The 22,704-nt window shown below is 50.1% G+C and overlaps 1 protein-coding gene and 1 pseudogene across 2 annotated transcripts; one reads left to right on the top strand and one right to left on the bottom strand.

Annotated features, from left to right (window-relative positions):
- Nucleotides 1-137: 137 nt before the first annotated feature.
- On the bottom strand, nt 138-4,505 carry MXRA8 (matrix remodeling associated 8). Of its 2 annotated transcripts, XM_043924254.1 has the most exons (10): nt 4,369-4,505; nt 3,271-3,294; nt 2,851-3,156; nt 2,647-2,748; nt 2,051-2,536; nt 1,744-1,902; nt 1,555-1,591; nt 1,399-1,475; nt 1,222-1,302; nt 138-1,010 (listed from the first exon to the last, which is right to left on the bottom strand). In XM_043924254.1, the coding sequence occupies exons 1-10, from the start codon at nt 4,415-4,417 to the stop codon at nt 985-987; spliced, it is 1,347 nt and encodes a 448-aa protein (XP_043780189.1). In that variant the 5' UTR covers nt 4,418-4,505; the 3' UTR covers nt 138-984. The 2 variants fall into 2 exon arrangements, with proteins under 2 accessions (XP_043780189.1, XP_043780190.1); XM_043924255.1 differs by lacking the exon at nt 2,647-2,748.
- Nucleotides 4,506-18,369: 13,864 nt separating this feature from the next.
- Nucleotides 18,370-20,800, top strand: LOC122707441 (annotated as a pseudogene).
- Nucleotides 20,801-22,704: the final 1,904 nt, after the last annotated feature.

Here is a 22,704-nt window from a genome sequence, read left to right as displayed (position 1 = left end):
CCCAGACCTTCCACCCAAAGGAAGGGGTGATGACAGTGCAACTTCAGATGAAAGAAAGCACTTTGAGGTCCCCAAGGCGCAGACTCTGCCCCCGGGGAGACGGAGGGGAGCAGCAGAGGCATCCTTGGGCCCAGGTCTAAAATCGATGTGGTCTTTATTGAGACGATAGCAATTCCCCAGGATGAGCAAGTGTGGGGTGTTGGGAGTGGCAGCACTAGCCACTCTAAGACCATCTTGACACCATCCTCCGGTCCTCGGCCAAAACAGAGTCAATGAGGCCTCGTCCCTGGACTCCAGCCCAGGGAAGGGCTGAGAGAAGAGGGTCAAGGTCAGAAGTCACGTGGAGCCCAGTGACTGTCAAGGCAGCTTGTTGGAAACGGGGCTGGAGCAGGGTAAGCAGAGAGGTGGCCCCAGGTGGCCAGACGCAGTGCAAAGAGACACTAGCCCCAGGCCTGGAATGCATAGGCTTTGGGTTGCCATGCAGAGCCCGCCACAGTCTGGCGGGGTAACGTGGGGTGCAGTCGAGGGGAGCCAGCAGGCAGCTCTCCTGAGGAAGGTAGGACTGCCAGCCCTGAGGCTGACCCAGACCCCAAGAATCCCCACTGAGCCTGTCCTGCCCGCACCCCTGCAGAGGTGGGGCTCCCAGCCCCTGGTGCGCAGAGGCCAGGAGAGCCTGAGGGACTGGTGAACATCAGCAGGGTCTTGGCCACGTGAGGGGAGAAGGGCACCTGGTAAGGGCTGCTGAAGGGGCGGGCTGCAGCACTGGCAGATTCCAGGGAGCCCACAAGCGTGTCGGAAGACTAGGTGGTCCTGAGGGCCTGGAGGCAGCCTCACTCTGCACCAGTCCAGGCCAAGTTCCTGGACAGCGGGACCAGCCGCTGGAAGGGGGGCCAGGTGAGCTGCGTGGGGGTCAGGAAGAGTCCTCCGAGGTGGACAGACAAGAGTTGGCAGAGCTGCTGGCCCAGCCAGGAGCCTGGAGTCGCCTTATTTGCAGTACTCCTTCCTGAACTCTGGAAGCCAAAGGGACAGGTGGTGTCTGCCCTCTGCCCTGGTGAAATGGGCCGACTTCCGTCGGGACCATCCAGGGACTTCTGGAACCCCGAGGGGGCAGGGGACTCCTGCTCGCAAGGCTGGCGGGTGTCTTGGGGCTCTGAGTGGGTGGAAAGGGGGTACAGCCCAGCTCTGAGATGGGCAGGGGTCTCCTCCCTCCCCTCCACTAACCTTTGTCCAAGTCGATGTTCTTGGCAGGCGGGAGGCTGTGGGCCAGGTCAGCCCTCTCCTTCAGGATGTTGTTTTTGTAATCTGGAGCAGGAAGAGAGCAGGGTGAGGGCCCCCCAAAGACGTGCCTCCCTCATCCCAGGCCTGGGAGCCACAGTCTTGCCCCTTAGGTCTCCTCACCTAGTCGAATGTCCTCACTCCTGTAAAGAGCCGGGTCCCCGGAGGCCACAGCAAACTCTGCCATGTTCATGTCTTTCCTGGAGGCAGGAGGGTGGTGGGAGGTCAGAGGGTGGGTGAGTCTGCTGGGTCCCCTGGGAAGCCAGAAGGGACACTCACCCCTTGGACTTGGACTTCTTGTCGGAGTATTCGTAGCCTGGGGAGGGAGACTCGTGTTGGGGACAGCCTTGCGCACTCCCCAGCTCCTCCAGCCCAGAGGAACCCTCTGCTTTGGTCACTGTGCCCTAAGTCCCGCCTCCGGCTGGGAAAGGCTTTCTGGCACTGACCCCAGCCAGGCAATCGACTCACCTCCACGGCGGCGCTGCCGGGTGGCCAGAACGACCGTGATGAGCAGCAGGATGAAGAGCAGCAGGGTGGCCAGCACGTAACCCAGCTGCTGGAAGAAGTGGGCCCGGCCCTCTGGGACGATGACGTTGATAACGCTGCGGCCTCGCGTCAGCGTGGGATCTGCGGGGACCGTGCGCGGGACGACGTCAGGAAGCGCACCTTGCGCCCCTACGCAGCCGACCTCAGCCCGCTGGGGCCTCCCCCCAACACTGGAATCCCTGATTTGGGACGGGAGGGGGCCAGGTGGGTTGCTGCCCCGCAGACATACCTCCTGCACCTGGGCCGGGCGCGCCGCTGTGGCTGGAGCCATTGCCCGGGGAGTCCCGCGGGGGCGGGGGCGGCCGGGCGGCTGGCTCGGTGACTCTCAGGTGGAAGACGCGGCGCTCATGCAGGCCGCAGTAGTGGTGGTGTAGGTGGCAGGAGTAAGTGCCCTCGTCTGCCGGCTCCAGCGGGTCGATGAGCAGCGAGAAGTCGCCGCGCGCGAACGCGTCCGCCTCCACCGCCACGCGATCGCGCAGGAAGGACGGCCCGTAGGCGCGGCGCTCGCCGGACGCGTAAAGGTCGAGCAGGCGGTCCGCACGGTCGTGCGGCACCCCAGGCGGCTGGCGGTCCCAGTGCACAACCTGCTGCGCTTCCTCCACGTGTTTGTCGGTCCACACGTGCGCGCGGTTCACGCACGTCAGCAGCGCAGGCGCGCCACGCTCCACAGCCAGCACCTCTTTCTCGCCGTCCCAGTGCGCGCCGGTGGCCTGGGCTGGAGAAGCACGGCAGTCAGGGATCCCGAGCCGGGAGGGAGCCGGGACGGGGCGTCCAGGGTGGCAGGGGTGGAAGTGCACGGGCGGGGTGTTGGGGGGGCACACTCACGGTCGTCGGTAACCTCGAGGCGCACGGCCAGGGTCTCGTAGAAGTGGCAGTAATGGTGGTGAAGATTACAAGTGTACAGCCCCTCGTCAGTCTCCTCCACCGCTACGCACCGGGGGATGGAGCGGGGGGAACCCAGCCATAAGCTCCGCGGCCCCGCCAGCGCCCCGGGGCCCCCGCCCCCCGCCGCGGTACCCAGGCCAGTACCTCGGATGAACAGCGAGAAGTTGCCATCTTTGAAGGCGGAGGAAGGCAGCAGGAGGCGGCCGCGGTCGCGCGGCTCGTACACGCGCTGCTTGCCCGCAGAGTACATATCCACCAGTCGGCGCGCGCGGCCGCCAGCCTGGCCGCCGCTGAGGTCCCAGTGGACGACGCGCTGGCGGTCGTGCAGCCGGTCTTGGGTCCACACCATGCGCGGGCTCTGGCAGTGCAGCACTGCCCGGGCGCCTGCTGCCCAGCTTACTGCGGACTCGGACACCACGGAGCTGTCGGAGGTCGCGGGCCCAGATGGCCCTGGTGGGGAGGAGGAGTCAGCGGGGAGGGATGAGACTCCAGAGGACAGTACAGGATGGGGCTAGCAAGGAGGCATGGAGACTGACAGGTTCTTAGGGGAGGGTGGTCACTAACCTGAGGACAGAAGGACGGCAGAACCTGAAATAAGAGGAAGTGAGGGTCAAACTGGGGAGGGGGTGACCTGAGCCTTTACATGTGGGTCACTCGCCGAAATCGGCCCCCCACTTGGCCCCTGGGTCCCTTCTAGAGTCCTAGTTGAGGTGGGTGCTAAGGACACCTTGTTAACAGGTAGGGGTAGGTCCAGAGAAGCCAGGAGGGCACGAGGCGGGGGGGTTTCCTATGCCCTTACCTCTCCCAGGCCCCCACTTAATCCTTGTGGCCACCTGCCCGGGCTGCAGGGACAGCACCTGCGTTTCTTGGGGTGACTGGTGGGGTCAGCCCAGCTCTGGATGTGTGCTTGTCACCAAGGGCCACCTTCAGGAATGATGGCTACCCTAACCATCACTGCAGCAAAGCCACAAGAGCATCAGTGCTGACACCTCGGCTGGTTTGGGGGCTCCTGCACATACATATGCAGTGTGGCACCTGTCCAGAGCCATGCTGCACGAACCCTCCAGGGGCCTCAGGCTGCTGGCACCCCACCGGGAGCCCCTCAGCCTTCAGAAAGGACAAGAAGGCTGGATGTGGGGAGTGACCCCACCATCTGCCACCCCACACGCCAAATTCCTGCTCCAGAGATGTGGCCTGGCGCCCGGGCTGGACGGAGGAATGTGCCGGGTCAGCAGGCCACCCCTGGGGAGCAGGTTCGGGGGGCCCGGGAACAGACCCTGTGAACCCCATGCTTCCCGGGTCCCCCTCAATCCTTCATCCATCCCCTCCTGACAACAGAGAAACACAGTCTGGAGGGGCATCCCAGAGAAGTAGGGGGTGCAAGGGACCCCAGGAGGAAGCCCCATGCTCGGCCTCCCTGCCCTGTTCAGCCCTGTCTCTAGGGTCCAGTGAAGGGAAGTTCTGTAGGGATCTAACATCAGACCTCAGCCCTTCCGTGTCCTGGGGGCCTTCTCCTGGTGAGCAGCACCCTCTGAGGCCCCCAGACCCATCCACTTCCTGGTGGGGTGTCCCCTCACCCCAGAGTTCAGACAGGCTTAGCCCCAAACACGGACTGGCTCAGACTAGGTGTGACTCCGGCCACCCCACCCCCCATGAACTCACTCTGCAGAAGCACAAGTCTCCAGAGGAGGACCCAGGCCCGCAGCTCCATGGCGCCCGCCTGGCCCGCCGGCGCTTTGTCTCACTTGGTCTCAAACTCTGCAGAAAAACAGCCCGGCCCCCTCCTCCTCCCGCTCCTCAGCACCCGCCATGACATCACGGAGCCCTGGGCTGGCCGACAGTCTGCAGACCGCCCCCTCTGCTTCTGCCCGGCCCCTTGGCCTCCCCCAGTACTTGGCTGGCCTGGTGGGAGGGGTTGGGGCCTTGGCCACTGTGTCCCAGAGGGTGAGGGGAATCACTCTGGCTTGGGTCCTGGAGAAGGGGGCAGCAGCCCAGCCCTGGAGGGGCGGGGACCTGAGGACATGGCCTCAGATACCTTGTGGGTGTTTGTGACAGACAGATCCCCACTGGGGCCACTGCAGGTCTAGGGTTCTGGGGGGAGCATCTCCTCACCTGCACTCTATAGGGGGACCCCAACCAAGACATTTCCCCTCCCCCCAACCCCTTGCAGGCCAGCAGAAAGGCCCAGGCTCCCTGGCCACTAGCTCTTCCTACTGGCTATGTGGTGACCCCTGGGGCTCCATTTTTTCAGTTGTGAGGCGGGGACAATAGTGCAGACCCTGGGGGTGCAGGGGCTCCCTCCTGGCAGCATGATGGGCACCATGGTCTATCAGTCAGCTTCAGCACCCAGAAAGCTGCCAGGGAGATGAGCAGCAGGGACCAGGGTCCCCTGTCTGGGTGCCCCCACCCTATCTGCCCGCCACCCAGACCCAGGTCCACTGCTCCCGGGAGCATCGCCCTCTCCTCCTGGAGGAGAGGGAAGGAAGGGGGGTATGGAAGCCTTCCCAACAGAAGGCACAAATTTGAAGCTCTGGGAAAACTTACAAAGTCACGTAAACAAATGTGAAATAACAGAGCATGCACTGTGTACCAAACCCACTCTTTCTAGTTAAGCAAACCTCAAGAATAAGAAAGGAAAAATCCACTGAACAACCGCAAAACCCACGGTGCATTTTTGGACTGCCCATTTGGACTGAATTATGGTCACAGGTCCCAGGCCCTGGTGGGCTGGAGTCTCACTCTTGAACCCTGCCCTGGTCCCCAAGTTCTCAGACAAGCAAGGAGCCCAGCTCAGCCAGACTCCTGGGCTCCAGGCAAGGGGAGGAGGCTGCTGATGCGGCAGCAAGAAGGAATGAGGGGTGACAGCAGGTAGGACCGGCTGGGAGGACACAGGACTGTGAGGACGCCCCACCCCCAATCTAACGGACCATTTCCTCAGCAGGATCCAGGCTCTGGTAGGCGGAGCCCTCTTTCCAAACTGGAATCAGGACTTGTCTCCACACCCCACCCCCAGCTCCTCCTGGGCCTTTCATTCTGGAAAAACAAGCCCTGCCTGGCTGGCCTTGAGGCCTGGCCGCTCCTCCTGTTTTTCTAACTGGTTTATATTAGTGCCGGTGGCCTCCCTCCCAGTCCATCTCCCTCCTCTTCGCTCCCCCCACCCACCCACCCCGCCTTGTGTCTGTTTCTCTCCATGTGCCTCCACGGCTCTGTCCTCCATCTCAGCCCTCTGCCCCCACCTCTGGCTGCCGGGCTGTCTTTCTTCCACAGAAGGAAGTTGTCTAGGCAGGGAGGCAGACACCCAGGTCTGGCCTCTCAATCTGGAAGAGGACAGGGTCAGCTCCCAGCACTGAGCTAGGAGCCTGGAGGTGCTGGGTCCACACCCTGAACTCCCTGCAGAGCCCTCCACCCCCACCCACGACCAGGCCTGCGAGGCGGTTGGTGGGTTCGCGGCACCGCAGGTCCAGCCCTTGGCTCAGCCCCAGTGCAGAAGCCTGAAGGAGGAAGCAAACCCTGTGGCACCACTGGGCAGGATGGACAGGGCATGGAAGGCGGCAACACCCTCCTCCCTGCTCCCTCCCTCTGCTTAAGCCCACCTCCCCCGTCCTTGGCAGGAAACACAAGTGAGAACAGAGGCCCAGGAGAGGACAGACCAGAACTAAATGACCACATCCCCTCTCCCAAAAGTCCAGGCCGGACAAGGCGGGTCAGCCAGGCAGCCCCATGGAGACTGAGACTCAGCCTCTGGCTCCAGTCCTGGGGACCCGGACATTCCAGGCAGCCAAGCTCATTGGGAGGAAAAACCACAGGCACTCAGAGGCACAACCCAACACAGACACGTGTTAACACGTGCTGTTCTGTCATCCAGCAGAGCTGAGCACCTACTGTGTGCCAGGCCCTGGGGTTCAGCACTTCACAGAGGCCAAGCTCCTGCCCTCTGGGAGTTGTTAGTGCGGAGGCAGCCGGCTCGCTGAGGAATGAGGTCATTTTAAAAGCAGCAAGGTTAAACCCTCCGCGAACTGACCTGGACAGCCTCCAAGGGACCCATTCCTCTGAGGACTGACCAGGACACCCTCTGAGGGACCCACACCCACAGCGAATGGCCAGGCAGGGGCTCAGGAAGCTGCCTGCCATAAGGGTTGGAGGGGGGAGGCATGCTGGGTGCGGAGGTCTGCGGGCCACACCCAGGCTCTCACGTGGAGCACAGGGAGGCCTGAAGGGGCCTGGTGGTCTGGTGATGCAAGAAATGCCAAATGGTTAGTTTAGAGCTGTCAGGGTTTACAAGAGCACACCAGGAAAATGGACATCTGAGGACCAGGTGGTGGACGCAATCCGAGATGCTCCCCAGGGCACCCGGCCCTGAGGGAGCCTGTGGCCAGACATCCCTTAGTGTCCAGATGACAGGTGCCTGCCAGTCACTCCTGAAGCAGAGTCTGCATTGCTGCCAAGGAGCCTCAGCTTCTTCTGAAACACTGAAACTCCCTCCCCCAAGAAGAAAACAGACCTCACACTGCTTTTCTGTTGGTCTGAGCAGTTCTAAAAGCCATTTGTAGAACTTCCCTGGTGGTCCAGTGCCTAGGACTCAACTTTCCCAATGCAGGGGGCTTAGGTTTGATCCCCAGTCAGGGAACTAGATCCCACAGGCCACAATGAAGGTCCAACTAAGACCTGGTACAGCCAAATAAATGAATACATTTTAAAAAAATGTCACTTGAGACTGTGTTTGGCCCTTCTTCTTGGTTCCTGGTGGCCTGCCTGGCCCCAAGAGGCAAGGGGACTCTGCAGCCCTCATGTCTGAGGACCCATGAATCCCGTGGAGGCTCTCTTCTTTGGCTGAGAAGACAGGGCTGTCCTCCACCATCTCCTAGAGTTTGCTGTAATTCATGTCCAATGAGATGGTGATGCTATCTAACCACTTCATCCTCTGCTGCCTCCTTCTCTTCCTGCCCTCAATCTTTCCCAGAATCAAGGACTTTTCCAAAAGAGTCAGCTCTTCACAACAGGTGGCCAAAGTATTGGAGCTTCAGCTTCAGCATCTGTCCTTCCAATGAATATTCAGGGTTAATTTCCTTTAGGATGGACTGGTTTGATCTCCTTGCTATTCAAGAGACTCTCAGTAGTCTTCTCCAGCACTACAACTCAAAAACATCAATTGTTTAGTGCTCAGTCTTCTTTATGGTCCAACTCTCACATCTGTACATGACTGCTGGGGTCCAGCCCCGGCGGGTCCAGGAATACATAAGGGATGAGTGGCGTCAGCAAGAAGAAGTGCACGGACTCTGGTTGCAATGCAAGAACTCGTCTACTTTATTTTTTAACAGCTCAGATTATATAGAATTGTTTTTCTTACCTCCCCCTTACCATCACCCCATGTTATATCAGATGTCGGTTTCATACTCCCGTCAACATTTTCCCTCATATCTTTCCCAATGACTTCATCTGGAACAATCCCGATTACAGGGTTTTTTCCTTGAATGTCCCATACATAGTCTTCTTGCCTCAATGGCCTAACATTTTCACTCTGACAAAAACAATGTTCCATAGATTCCAGCTATAGTATGAATTCTTTGGACAATAAAACAATACATGGGAAGGGTTATGAAAAACATGTTTGACATTTCTGAGAATAGTACCATGAGAAAACCTTGATATTTTTCTTTGTCTAAGACCACAAAACCTCAGTCTACAATCTAACTATGAAGCAGCAAAACACCTCTGAAGCAGCAAAACACCTCTAATAATAGTGAAGTAATGGCAGTGAGGCTGGTTAATATAAATCTTCTATTGAAATCCTATGTTACACATTTTCTAATTCTACAAAAATACCTGTAATATTCTATGTTTATTAACGGAATGGAAACAGTGGACAAATAGCAGCACTGAAATAACAACAATGAAAACCCTCTTGACCAAAGAACATTAACCTATCGTACATCTGCTTCTGAATCTAAATACCTTTACTTTTTTTTTTTGCCTTTACTCTTTTTTAATCTAGAACATTATACTCTTCTAAGCAAGCAGCCAATTTATACCTGTGGCCTTTTCCTTTTTGGCTTGGTACGGTACTTATGGTCATGTCCTGGGCCAAAGCAATCACGAGCATTTCTTATGCCCTCCCAAGCATAACGCCACTTGTGTGGTGAATGGTCTGTCACAGACCTAAACAGGCCTTTCATTCCTGGTTGGTCATAAGGTTCCCAATGCTCAGGAGGCAGAGTAGGCCTTGGCCTTAGGGAATCTTTCTTAATAGGATTGGACTTTTCTGGGGTGGCCTGATCACTGTATGTTACATTCCCAAGAATTAACAGAAAACCCAACAACAGTAAGACAGAAAGAGGAAGGGGACATACTGGGCCCCTGGGGCGACCCTGAGGGGAAGAGCTGCCTTGCAGGTTCCTCTCTCGTCCCGTGACCTTGTCATGGTCTGGGCAAGTCCCGGTGAAGAACTGCCTTGCAGATTCCTCTCTCGTCCCGTGACCTTGTCACGGTCTGGGCCTGTCCCAGCGGCTCCTGACACATGACTACTGGAAAAACCATAGCTTTGACTATACGGACCTTTGTTGACAAAGTGGTCTCTGCTTTTTACTGTCTAAGTTTGTCATAGCTTTCCTTCCAAGGATTAAGCATCTTTTAATTTTGCAACTGCAATCATTGTCTGCAGTGATTTTGGAGGCCAAGAAAAATCTGTCACTGCTTCCACTTTTTCCACTTCTATTTGCCATGAAGTGATGGGACTGGGTGCCATGATCTTAGTTTTCTGAATGTTAAGTTTTAAGCCAGCTTTTTCACTCTCCTCTTTCACCTTCATCAAGAGGCTCTTTAGTTCCTCTTCACTTCCTGTTATTAGAGTAGTATCATCTGCATATCTGAGGTTGTTGGTATTTCTTCTGGCAGTCTTGATTCCAGCTTGTGATTCATCCTGCCTGGCATTTTGCATGATGTACTCTGCATATAAGTTAAATAAGCAGGGTGACAATATACAGCCTTGATGTATTCCTTTCCCAATTTTGAACCAGTTAGTTGTTCCATGTCTGGTTCTAACCATTGCTTATTGACCCTCATACAGGTTTCTCAGGAGACAGGTAAGGTGGTCTGGTACTCTCATCACTTTAAGAATTTTCCACAGCTTGTTGTGATCCACACAAAGGCTTTAGCATAGTCAAAGAAGCAGAAGTAGATGTTTTTCTGGAACGCCCTTGCTTTTTCCATGATCCAATCAATGTTGGCAATTTGATCTCTGGTTCCTCTGCCTCTTTGACACCCAGCTTGTACATCTGGAAGTTCTTGTTCCAGGGACCTCTGAAGCATAGCTTGAAGGATTCTGAGTATAACCTTGCTAGCATGTGAAATGAGCGCAATTGTGTGGTACATTCTCTGGCATTGCCGTTTTTGGGGATTAGCATGAAAACTAACCTTTTCCAGTCCTGTGGCCACTGCTGAGTTTTCCAAATTTGCTGACATGGGTGCAGCACTTCAACAGCATCATCATCATTTAGGATTTCCATCACCTCCACTAGCTTTGTTCACAGTAATGCATCCGAAGACCCATTTGACTTCCAGGATGTCTGACTCTAGGTCAGTGCCCACACCATTGTGGTTATCTGGGTCACTAAGACCTTTTTTGTACAGTTCTATGTATTCTTGCCACCCCTTCTTAATCTCTTCTGCTTCTGTTAGGTCCTTACTCTTTCTGTCCTTTATCATGCCCATCATTGCATGAAATGTTCCCTTGATATCTCCAATTTTCTTGAAGAGGTCTCTTGTCTTTTCCATTTTATTGTTTTCCTCTATTTCTTTATATCATTCACTTAAGAAGGACTTCCTATCTCTCCTTGCTATTCTCTGGAACTCTACGTTCAGTTGGATGTATCTTTCCCTTTCTCCCTTGCCTTTTGCTTCTCTTCTTTTCTCAGCTATTTGTAAAGCCTCCTCAGATGACCACTTTGCCTTCTTGCATTTCTTTTTCTTTGGGATGGTTTTGGTCACTGCTTCCTGAACAATGCTACAAACATCTGTCCATAGTTCTTCAGGCAGTCTGTCTACCAGATCTAATCCCTTGAATCTATTTGTCACCTCCACTGTACAATCATAAAGGATTTGATTTAAGTCATACCTGAATGGTGTAGTGGTTTTCCCTACTTTCTTCAATTTAAGCCTGAATTTTGCAATACAGAGCTCATGATCTGAGCCACAGTCAGCTTTAGGTCTTGTTTTTAGTGACTGTAGAGTTTCTCCAACTTTGGCTGCGAAGAACATAATCAATCTGATTTCAGTATTGACCATTTGGTTGGGTTGTTGGAAAGGGTGTTTGCTATGACCAGCATGTTCTCTTGACAAAACTGTTAGCCTTTGCCCTGCTTCATTTTGTACTCCAAGGCCAAACCTGCCAAGTATCTCGACTTCCTACTTTTGCATTCCAATCCCCTATGATGAAAAGGGTATCTATTTTTGGTGTTAGTTCTAGAAGGTGTTGTAGGTCTTCACAGAACCATTCAACTCCAGCTTCTTTGGCATCAGTGGTTGGGGTATAGACTTGGATTAAAATAATGTTGAACAGTTTGCCTTGGAAACGAACTGAGATCATTCTGTAATTTTTGAGAGTGCACCCAAGTAATGCATTTCAGACTCTTGTTGACTATGAGGGCTACTCCTCTTCTTCTAAGGGATTCTTGCCCACAGTAGTAGATATAATGGTCATCTGAATGGAATTCTCCCATGCCTATCCATTTTAGTTCACCAATTCCTAAGATGTTGATGTTCACTCTTGCTATTTTCTGCCTGACCATGTCCAATTTACCTTGATTCATGGAAAGGAGAGTGAGAAAGCTGGCTTAAAACTAAGCATTAAAAAAAAAAAAAAAAAGAGATCATCGCATCTGGTCCCATCACTTCATGGCAAATTGATGGGGAAGCAGTGGCAGATTTTATTTTCTTGGGCTCAAAATTCACTGCAGGTGATGACTACAGCCATTAAATTAAAAGACACTTGCTTCTTGGAACAAAAGCCATGACAAACCTAGACAGCATATTAAAAAGCAGAGACATCACTTTCCTGACAAAGGTCTGTTTAGTCAAAGCTATGGCTTTCCCAGTAGTCACATATGGATATGAGAGTTGGACCATAAAGAAGGCTGAGTGCCAAAGAACTGATGCTTCTGAACTGTGATGCTGGAGCAGACTCTTGAGAGTCCCTTGGACTGCAAGGAGATCAAACCAGTCCATCCTAAAGGAGATCAGACCTGAATAGTCATTGGAAGGACAGATGCTAAAGCTGAAGCTCCAATACTTTAGCCACCTGATATGAAGAACTGACTCATTGGGAAAGACTGAAGGCAGGAGAAGTGGGTGATAGAAGATGGGATGGTTGGATGGCATCACCAACCATAAACATGCATTTGCGCAAGCTCCAAGAGTTGGTGATGGACAGGGAAGCCAGGCGTGCTGCAGTCCATGGGGTCGCAAAGAGTTGGACATGACTTAGCAACTGAACAATGATCTTGAGGAACAGACATAGGATCCCTTCCATTTTTCCTTAGGTTGCTGCTCAGGTCATTGCTCTTTTTCACTTTCACCAGTACCTGGCTTCCTGTGTTGGAGGGATAAAAGGGAGCTTCCAGATGATGGGGAGATCTGTGGGACACACGCTCATGCATAGCGCTTAACAGTTGTGAACACAGTGTTTAACTTTACCTCCTCTGTTAAAAATGTTTTTTACTCAGGACCAGAGAGTGGTCTCCTGTACATAATTTCATAAGGGCTCTATCCAAGACTGCTTCTAGGGGACACCAGTGTATGGAGAGCAATTTGCAAGACCATGTCCTGTGTTAGATGAGTTTCTGGCATAGCCTGCAAGAGATGTCTTAATAATCTCAATATCTTTAGAAAAGATCCAGATATTTGCTACATAAGCAACACAACCACAAGCTGGGGGAGGGATGAATGGTGGAGCACAGGGGGTTTCTCCAAGCAGGAGAACAGGGAACAGGGAACTGTTCTGCATGACCCACAATCAGGGGACACATGGCACCATGCATTTATCAAGATTCAATGAACTGCATGGCACAAGGAGGGAACCTTAACATGTGAAAAGTCTAAAAAAACTCACACAGGTGATCAGGAAACCAAAATGTGGCCAAGAAACCTGCTGAGTCACACATGGAGTAATATTAAGTAAGGGGTGTGCGAGCACCAGCCTGAGCAACCTCAGGAGTAAACAGAGCCTGTGGCTAAAGGAAGAGGGGCCTGCACACAGCACTGAGCTTGAGCTGGCAAAGCTGTTTCCTGCTGGCTATGGTTTATCAGCTCCACTACTGCCTATAGGATGTGGGCTAAACAATTAGATGAGAGGTTATGGAAAAGCAAGAGGGGGGCTGGGATGAACCACAAGGTCTGGATCACAGCTGGAGACGCTGCTATGAACTCGTGTTCAGCCTAACAAAAACACTGGTGGATGCTTGTGGCAGCAGTTTCCTCTGTGTGAACACATGGTCAACTGCCATCTGAGAAGGGCCCACAGCTGTGTGCACACCCAGCTCCAGATCTTGGTTTCTAAGAAAGAACAGGAACCAGGGCTCCTTGGAGAAATGTCTGATTTTAGGGTTGTGTGAAAAAATACACAAAAGAAGTCTGTAGTGCCAAAAATGGGGGTGTCAAAGGTCACAGGGCCCAAAGCTGGAACCAGAGGAGCAACGAAGTCCACGGGTACTGGACTGTGACCCAGAACAGGAAGTGACCATCCATGCCTACACCCACAGGAACAAGTGACTAGACATAAACACAGCTTTTCCAGGCAGTAGAATCCCCAAGGTTGAGGTGGAGACAGAACAGGATCATGACTCTCACCCACACCAAGCACAGTGGGGTGCAGGGCTGATGTTGTCATCCTCTACTGCCCACGGTTCTGTGGGTCGGGAGTAGCTCCACGTGGCATTGCTGGGATGGCTCGACGGAGCCTGGACGATCCACGTGCTTCTCTCTAGGAACTGGGGTCTTGGTGTGCCATAGACTGGGTCCTCTGTCCATGTGGCCCCTTGTCACTCAGCAGTCTAAACCAGGCTTCCTTCCCGACAGAAGCTTCTGGGAGCCTTAAGGCCAAATCTCAAAAGCATCTGCCACTTCCGACTGGTCAAAGCAGGTTACAGCCCAGATTCCTGGGGAGGGAGACAGTCCCTGGCTTTGGTGGGGGGACCAAAGCAGGACCACAAGGCTGAAGGGTTTGTGTACAGGGAGGGGTTCTGACATCTGTAGTAACCATGTACCAGAGGTGAGAGGCAGGTAGCACAACGAAACGCAAGTAGTTCAGAGCATGGCTCAGGTTTACCTGAACAAATCCTTTATAAACGAGATCAGCTCGGACTTCTCTGGTGGTGGAGTGGACAAGAATCCACTTGCCAAATCAGGGGACATGGATTTGATCCCTGGCCTAAGGAAGATGTGGCACAATTACTGTGCCCGTGTTCTAGAGCCCCCAGCCACAAATACAGAACCCACGTGCTGCAACTACTGAAGCCCGAGCACTCTAGGGCCTGTAAGCCACAAAAACTAAAGCCTGGGCGCCCAGAACCTATTCTCAGCAGCAAGAGAAGCCACCGAAATGGGAAGCCCCAACACTGAAACAAAGAGTAGTCCCTGCTCGCCACACCTGCAGAAAGTCCACACAAAGCACCAAAGATTCAGTGCAGTCAAAAATAATAAGTAAAAGAGATCAGCTGTTTTTTTTTTTCTTTTTAAGGGAAAGGGGGTATAGGGACCTCATTGCTTTTCTTTTTAAAAAATATTTATTTATTTATTGTTGGCTGTGCTGGGTCTTTGTTCCCTTCCGTGTGCTTTCTCTAGTTGTGGCAAGTGAGGGCTACTCTCTAGTCAGAATGCAAGCTTCTCATTGTGGTGGCTTCTCCTGTTGTGGAGCATAGGTTCTAGGGCGAGTGGGCTCAGTAGGTGTGGCATGTGGGCTCAGCTGCCCTGGGGCATGTAGGATCTTCCTGGACCAGGGACTGAACTTGTGACCCTTGCATTGTACGGTGGACTCTTAACCACTGGGCCACCAGGGAAGCCCAAGATCAGTTAATTTAATCAAATATAGTTAAACACAATACCAGACCACCTCATCTGCCTCCTGAGAAATCTGTATGCAGGTCAAGAAGCAACAGTTAGAACCAGACACGGAACAACGAACTGGTTCCAAATTGGGAAAGGAGTACATCAAGGCTGTATATTGTCACCCTACTTATTTAACTTATATGCAGAGTACATCATGCAAAATGCTGGGCTGGATGAAGCACAAGCTGGAATCAAGATTGCCAGGAGAAATATCAATAACCTCAGATATGCAAATGACACCACCCTCATAGCAGAAAGTGAAGAAGAACTAAAGAGCCTCTTGATAAAAGTGAAAGAGTTGTCTTAAAACAACATTCAAAAAACTAAGATCATGGCATCTGGTCCCATCACTTCATGGCAAATAGATGGGGAAACAATGAAAACAGTGAAAGACTATTTTGTTGGGCTCCAAAATCACTGCAGATGGTGACTGCAGCCATGAAATTAAAAGACGCTTGCTCCTTAAAAGAAAAGCTATGACCAACCTAGGCAGTATATTAGAAAGCAGAGGCATTACTTTGCTGACAAAGGTCCATCCAGTCAAAGCTATGGTTTTTCCAGTAGTCATGTGTGGATGTGAGAGTTGGACTATAAAGAAAGTTGAATGCTGAAGAACAGATGCTTTTGAACTGTGGTGTTGGAGAAGGCTCTTGAGAGTTCCTTGGACTGCAAGGAGATCTAACCAGTCCATCCTAAAGGAAATCAGTCCTGAATATTCATTGAAAAGACTGATGCTGAAGCTGAAACTCCAATAATTTGGCCACCTGATGTGAAGAACTGACTCTGGAAAAGATCCTGATGCTGGGAAAGATTGAAGGCGGGAGAAAGGGATGACAGGTGATGAGATGGTTGGATGGCTTTACCGACTTGATGGGCATGAGTTTGAGCAAGCTCCGGGAGTTGGGGCTGGATAGAGAAGCTTGGCATGCTGCAGTCCATGGGGTCACAAAGAGACAAGACTGAGCGACTGAACTGAACTGAGACACATGTGTTTACATTTTTATGATCTTAAATAGTTCTTGGGAAAAAATAACTTACCTGACCCATAAAAGCAGACTAAGAAATGTAGGAAAGTTTAATTAAGCTTTGCATATGTAAATAAACCTAATTCTTCCGTAATATTACATTATCTTTTCAGTGTTATGTTATGTATCAGGAGAAAGATATATAGTTGTTTAAGTCAAAATTGTGGAATCAGTCTAATTTGGGGCTTTTCCTGCTGGCTCAGTAGTAAAGAATCTGCCTGCCAATGAAGGAGACACAGGTTTGGTCCCTGGTCCAGATGATCCCTTGGGGAAGGAAATGGCAATCCACTCCAGTATTCTTGCCTGGAAAATCCCATGGACAGAGGAGCCAGGTGGACTACGGTCCAGGGGTCGCAAAGAGTCGGACACAACTTAGCCACTAAACAACAATAACAGTCTAATTTGTTCAAGGATTCATCCTGATTAAAAACACTACCTAAACTTTTTATAATATAGGTTGTTAAACTCCACATTTTCCACCCTGACATTTAAACAATATTAAATCAATGTTTCTATGCCATGAAGTCCTTGTCAATATTTGCTGTTTGGCAATATTTGCTCTCTGCCAGAATTCACATCTCTCTGCTTCTTATCCAATGATCAACCACTGTCTCAGGTGTTTTGTTTTTTTTAAACTGAGGATTCTCCAAGAAAATGACTTTCTTTTAAAAGGTGAACACTTCTAAGGCATTGCTGTTTGCTCTTCACTCGCTAGGTTGCATCCAACCCTGCGACCCCATGGATTATAGACCACCCGGCTCTTCTGTCCATGAGATTTCCCAGCAAGAAAACTGGAGTGGGTTGCCATTTCCTTCTCTAGGGACTCTTTCCGACCCAGGGATCAAACCCACATCTCCTGCTTGGCACACAGATTCTTTACCACTGAGCCACCTGGAAAGCTCTAAGCTGTTGTTAGAAATTCAGTTTCTCTTTTCTTTCTGGAATTCTCACATTCTCTAGCTTTTTTTTCTTTTAGCTTTTTAATCTGCTTTGGTTTCCAAGAAGATAGGGAGTTACACTAAAACACCCAGAGAATGCCTCCAGTCAGGCATCTGGAGACCCTGGGACTTGGGCCTTGTCCTCCACGGCTGCCCAGAGAACGGGTTTCAACACGTCAAATGCTTCAGTCCAGTGTAGCTACTGCCCTCCTATGGTTCATCTTTGGCCAGCAAAGCCCTTTGCGCCCTCCCAACTCCTCCCATGGCCTCTGCCATGAAGAGACATGGTGGGCTCTCATGAATTTCCTGCCACAGGTCTGGCGTTAGGGCTGCCAGGTAAATACCACACGGGACATACTTATACTGAGAAATTTGTTGTATATCTGATATTCAGATCTAACTGGGAGACATGTATTTTTATTTGCTGAAGTTGGCAACCTTCCTGGAATCAGCCATAGTCCCCAGAGTCCTGGCTTCCACCTAAAGTGGGGTGGAGGGCACTTAAGAGCCACTGCTGGGGGTCTCAGTTTGTAGACCCCACTCTCAAACATAAGCACACAGCCAAGTGCCACCAGAGGAAGCCCACTATCATGGGAAGCAGAGGCGACAGTCCACAGACAGAGGGATGAACTGGGAATAAGTGGAAATGGGACTTGGTTGGGGAGGGGGATGGAGGAAATCCACAACATCAGTATCTTCACAGACCTGACCTGACCACACCCATGAAACAGACACACAGAAAACAAAGGGGTCTTAGAAGTGAAGAACAAAGTAACAGAAACAAAAAAATTTATTACCTGTGTTAGAAGAAAATGTTGAGGGTGCCAATGAGACAGAATATAGAAAGTGACCCAAAAAACAGGAGTTTCAGAAGAAAAGAAGTAGAGGGAAGGAAATGATAACAAAATGGTTCAAGAAAATGTCCTAGAACTGAAGGAGGGTTAGGCGTTTCCAGACAGAATTAGGCTCCCGTGGGGCAGACACAGACCCACAACAAAGCACACACCATGGGAGAGTTCACACCAGTGAGGAAAGAGGAGCTTTGAAAAAGTCACAGAGGCTCTGGAACCAAAACGGTGCAGTTTTCTCAACAGCAACACTGGGAAAGGGAATAGGAGAGAATGACATCTGCAGAGGTTGACAGGAAATAATTTCCAGCCTAGAATTCTATATCCAGCCAAACTGTCAACCAAGAAACAGGATCCAATAAAGTCATGTACAGATTTACAAAGTTTCAGAATTTCTCCTGTCTTTTTTTCTGCAGGAAACTATGGAGATGTGGGCTTCCCTCATAGCTCAGTTGGTAAAGAATTTGCCTGCAGTGCAGGAGACCCAGTTTCAATTCCTGGATTGGGAAGATCCCCTGGAGAAGGAAATGGCAACCCACTCCAGTATGCTTGCCTGGAGAGAAGCCTGGTGGGCTACAGTCCATGGGGTCATAAGACTTGGACACAACTTAGTGACTAAATTACCACCCACCATGAAGGATATGCTCTTTCAAAGTGAAGGAAGGAAAAAGAATTTAAAAACGTAAGTGAACACGAGGGGTCAGGGGAGCAGAGAGTTTGAGAGACTCCCCAAGGTGAAAGCTGGGCCCAGAGGTGATGGGCAAGCAGCCAGCTGGACAGATGAGTGGTCCAGGAGAGACTTCAACTCAAGGTGAGTGAAGCTCAGCTGCTCTGAGAGGTGGGCTGAGAACTTGGTGTTGACATTGTGATGAGGGCACAGAAAACTAAAGCAACCAAAAAGAATAAAAATAAGAAATTAATGCTTCCAGGGAAAAGAAAAACAGGGAAGGAAGAGCAGTGAGTGTCTCCTTTTTATGGTTACAGGGACATGAACACACTCACGGCCCCCAAATCACAAATCAGAGGAGGGCCAGGAGGGGAGAGCAGAGGATACCTACAAGGAAAACGAACCAGAGAAACAAGCATGTTTAGTGCTGTATTTTCCAGGGTGAAAGTTAGGCCCCACGAACGAGTGTGAATTCAATTTAGTGGCTCACAAACACCATTTCTTAATGAAGTTGACTACAATAGAAAATGTCTGAGATTACTGTGCTTCAGTTCAGTCACACGGTCATGTCAGACTCTTTGTGACCCCATGGACTGCAACACCCAGGCCTCCCTGTCCATCACCAACTCCTGGAGTTTACTCAGACTCATGTCCATTGAGTAAGTGATGCCATCCAACCATCTCATCCTCTGTCATCCCCTTCTCCTCCCGTCTTCAATCTTTCCCAGCATCAAGGTCTTTTCCAATGAGGCAGCTCTTCATATCAGGTGGCCAAAGTACTGGAGTTTCAGTTTTAGCATCAGTCCTTCCAATGAATATTCAGGACTGATTTCCTTTAGGATGGACTGGTTGGATCTCCTTGCTGTCCAAGGGACACTCAAGGGTCTTCTCCAAAACCGCACTTCAAAAGCATCAATTCTTCAGCGCTCAGCTTTCTTTATAGTCCAACTCTCACATCCACACATGACTACTGGACAAAAAATAGCTTTGACTAGATGGACCTTTGTCGGCAAAGTAATGTCTTTGCTTTTTAATATACTGTCTAGGTTGGTCATAGCTTTTCTTCCAAGGAGCAAGCATCTTTTAATTACATGGCTGCAGTCACCATCTGCAGTAATTTTGGGCCCCCCAAAATAAAGTCTGTCACTGTTTCCATTGTTTCCCCATCTATTTGCCATGAAGTAATGGGACCGGATGCCATGATCTTCATTTTCTGAATGTTGAGTTTTAAGGGAACATTTTCATTCTTCTCTTTCACTTTTATCAAGAGGCTCTTTAGTTCTTCTTTGATTTCTGCCATAAGGGTGGTGTCATCTGCATATCTGAAGTTATTGATATTTCTCCCGGCAATCTTGATTTCAGCTTGTGCTTCATCCAGCCCAGCATTTTGCATGATGTACTCTGCATATAAGTTAAATAAGCAGGGTGACAATATACAGCCTTGACATACTCCTTTCCCAATTTTGAATCAGTCTGTTGTTCCATGTCCAGTTCTAACTAACTGTTGCTTCTTGACCTGCATACAGATTTCTCAGGAGCATGTCAGTTGGTCTGGTATTCCCATCTCTTTTAAGAATTTTCCAGTTTGTTATGATTCACACAGTCAAAAGCTTTGGCATAGTCAATAAAGCAGAAGTAGATGTTTTTCTAGAACTCTCTTGCTTTTTTGATGATCCAACAGATGTTGGCAATTTGATCTCTGGTTCCTCTGCTTTTTCTAAATCCAGCTTGAGCATCCATACTGCGTTTAGGAGGGCTATGTATTTTTTTCTAATTTTGTAGATGTGAGTGTGTACCAGGTAGTGATATATAAAATATATTTGAGGCGGCAACAGCATGGCGAGCGGGGTCGGGGTGGGCGCCGGCCTCGGCGCGGGCATGAACCAGCGCATGGACAGCTACGCGCACATGAACGGCTGGAGCAACGGCAGCTACAGCATGATGCAGGACCAGCTGGGCTACCCGCAGCACCCGGGCCTCAACGCGCACGGCGCCGCTCAGATGCAGCCCATGCACCGCTACGACGTGAGCGCTCTGCAGTACAACTCCATGACCAGCTCGCAGACCTACATGAACGGCTCGCCCACCTACAGCATGTCCTATTCTCAGCAGGGCACCCCCGGCATGGCGCTTGGCTCCATGGGCTCGGTGGTGAAGTCCGAGGCCAGCTCCAGCCCCGCCCCCCCGTGGTTACCACTTCTTCCCACTCCAGGGCGCCCTGCCAAGCCGGGGACCTCCGGGACATGATCAGCATGTACCTCCCCGGCGCCGAGGTGCCGGAGCCCGCCGCCCCAAGCAGACTTCACATGTCCCAGCACTACCAGAGCGGCCCGGTGCCTGGCACGGCCATTAACGGCACACTGCCCCTCTCGCACATGTGAGGGCCGGACGGTGAACTGGAGGGGGCGGGGGAGACATTTGCAAAGAAAAAGAGGGAAATGGAGGAGAGCAAGAAACAGCATGGAGAAAAACCCGGTATGCTAAAAAAATAAAATAAAATCATCCACAGCAAATGACAGCTGCAAAGAAAGCGCCAGTCCCATCCACACTCACGCAAAAACCGCGATGCCGGCAAGAAAACTTTTATGAGAGATCCTGGACTTCTTTCGGGGGGACTATTTTTGTACAGAGAAAACCTGGGGTGGGCGAGGTGGGGAGGGTGAGGGAATGGACCTTGTATAGATCTGGAGGAAAGAAAACTACGCAAAACTTTTTAAAAGTTCTAGTGATACGGTAGGAGCTTTGCAGAAAGTTTGCAAAAGTCTTTACCAATAATATTTAGAGCTAGTCTCCAAGCAACAACAAAAAAAATGTTTTAATATTTGCAAGCAACTTTTGTACAGTATTTATCGAGATAAACATGGCAATCAAAATGTCCATTGTTTATAAGCTGAGAATTTGCCAATATTTTTCAAGGAGAGGCTTCTTGCTGAATTTTGATTCTGCAGCTGAAATTTAGGACAGTTGCAAAAGTGCAAAGAAGAAAATTAATCAGATTGGGCATTTTAATTGTTTAAAAATTGTAAAAAAGGAAAAAATTAGAATAAGTACTGGCAAAACCATCTCCGTGGTCTCTAAAGGGGCAAAAGTTTTAGATTGTACTAAATTTTTTTAACTTAACTGTTAAAAGCAAAAATGGCCATGCAAGTTGACATCGTTGGTAATTTATAATAGCTTTTTTTGTTTCCCAACTTTCCATTTTGTTCAGATAAAAAACCAACATGAAAAAAAACAAAACAAAACAAAACAAAAAATATATTTGAGTTTTGCTCAAAAAAGTCCAAAACCCACCAAGTTAGAGAAATGACATTAAACACCAAAAGAATCATCTAAAAGGGCTGATGTGCTTCTGGGAAAGGTGGTGTGGGGAAAAGAGACTGCTGTTCTCTTAAGCAGCACTGTTGAACTATTAAACTATTTACATATGTAGATATGCACTGACGTGATTTTTATAAAAATTGTTGTTCAGTCACTCAATCATGTCCGACTCTTTGAGACCCCATGGATTGCAGCACACCAGGCTTCCCTGTCTTTCACCATCTCCCAGAGCTTGCTCAAACTCCTGTCTATCAAGTTGGTGATGCCATCCAACCATCTCATCCTCTGTCGTCCCCTTCTCCTCCTGCCTTCAATCTTTCCCAGCAGGAGGGTCTTTTCCAGTAAGTCAGTTCTTCACATAAGGTGGCCAAAGTATTGGAGCTTCAGCTTCAAAATCAGTCCTTCCAATGAATATTCAGGACTGATTTCCTTTAGGATGGACTGGTTTGATCTTCTTGCATTCCAAGGGACTCTCAATAGTCTTCTCCAACACCACAGTTCAAAAGCATCAATTCTTCAGCACTTAACTTTCTTTATAGTCCAACTCACATCCACACATGACTACTGAAAAAACCATTGCTTTGACTTTGTCAGCAAAGTAATGTCTCTGCTTTTTAATATGCTGTCTAGGTTGGTCATAGCTTTTCTTTTAAGGAGCAAGCATCTTTTAATTTCATGGCTGCAGTCACCATCTGCAGTGATTTTGGAGCCCAAGAAAATAGTCTTTCACTGTTGCCATTGTTTCCCCATATATTTGCCATGAAGTAATAGGACCAGATGCCATGATTTTCCATAGTTTGTTGTGGTCCACACAGTCAAAGGCTTTAGCATAGTCAATTAAGCAGGAGTAGATGTTTTTCTGGCACTTTTTCTGTGATACACTTTTAAGAAAAATAAGTTTTGGAGTCAATCAGTCTGAGAGCTAATTCATGGCTTCTCAGTCATGTGACTGTGGGCAAGTTCATCTGTGTATTTAAGGGTCCTTCCTTATCAGACAAAGCTCATTATAGATTTGTTGCGAAATGAGATAGTCCTGTGAAGAACCTAGCACTCTGTAGGGGAAGGAATCACACCTACATCAGTTATTAATTGTTTAAAAACATAAC

The sequence above is a fragment of the Cervus elaphus genome, chromosome 14, assembly GCF_910594005.1.
Source record: "Cervus elaphus chromosome 14, mCerEla1.1, whole genome shotgun sequence".
Classification (NCBI taxonomy): domain Eukaryota; kingdom Metazoa; phylum Chordata; class Mammalia; order Artiodactyla; family Cervidae; genus Cervus; species Cervus elaphus.
The sequence above is the reverse complement of the archived record's forward strand: the minus strand, read 5'-3'. Positions and strand labels throughout refer to the sequence as shown.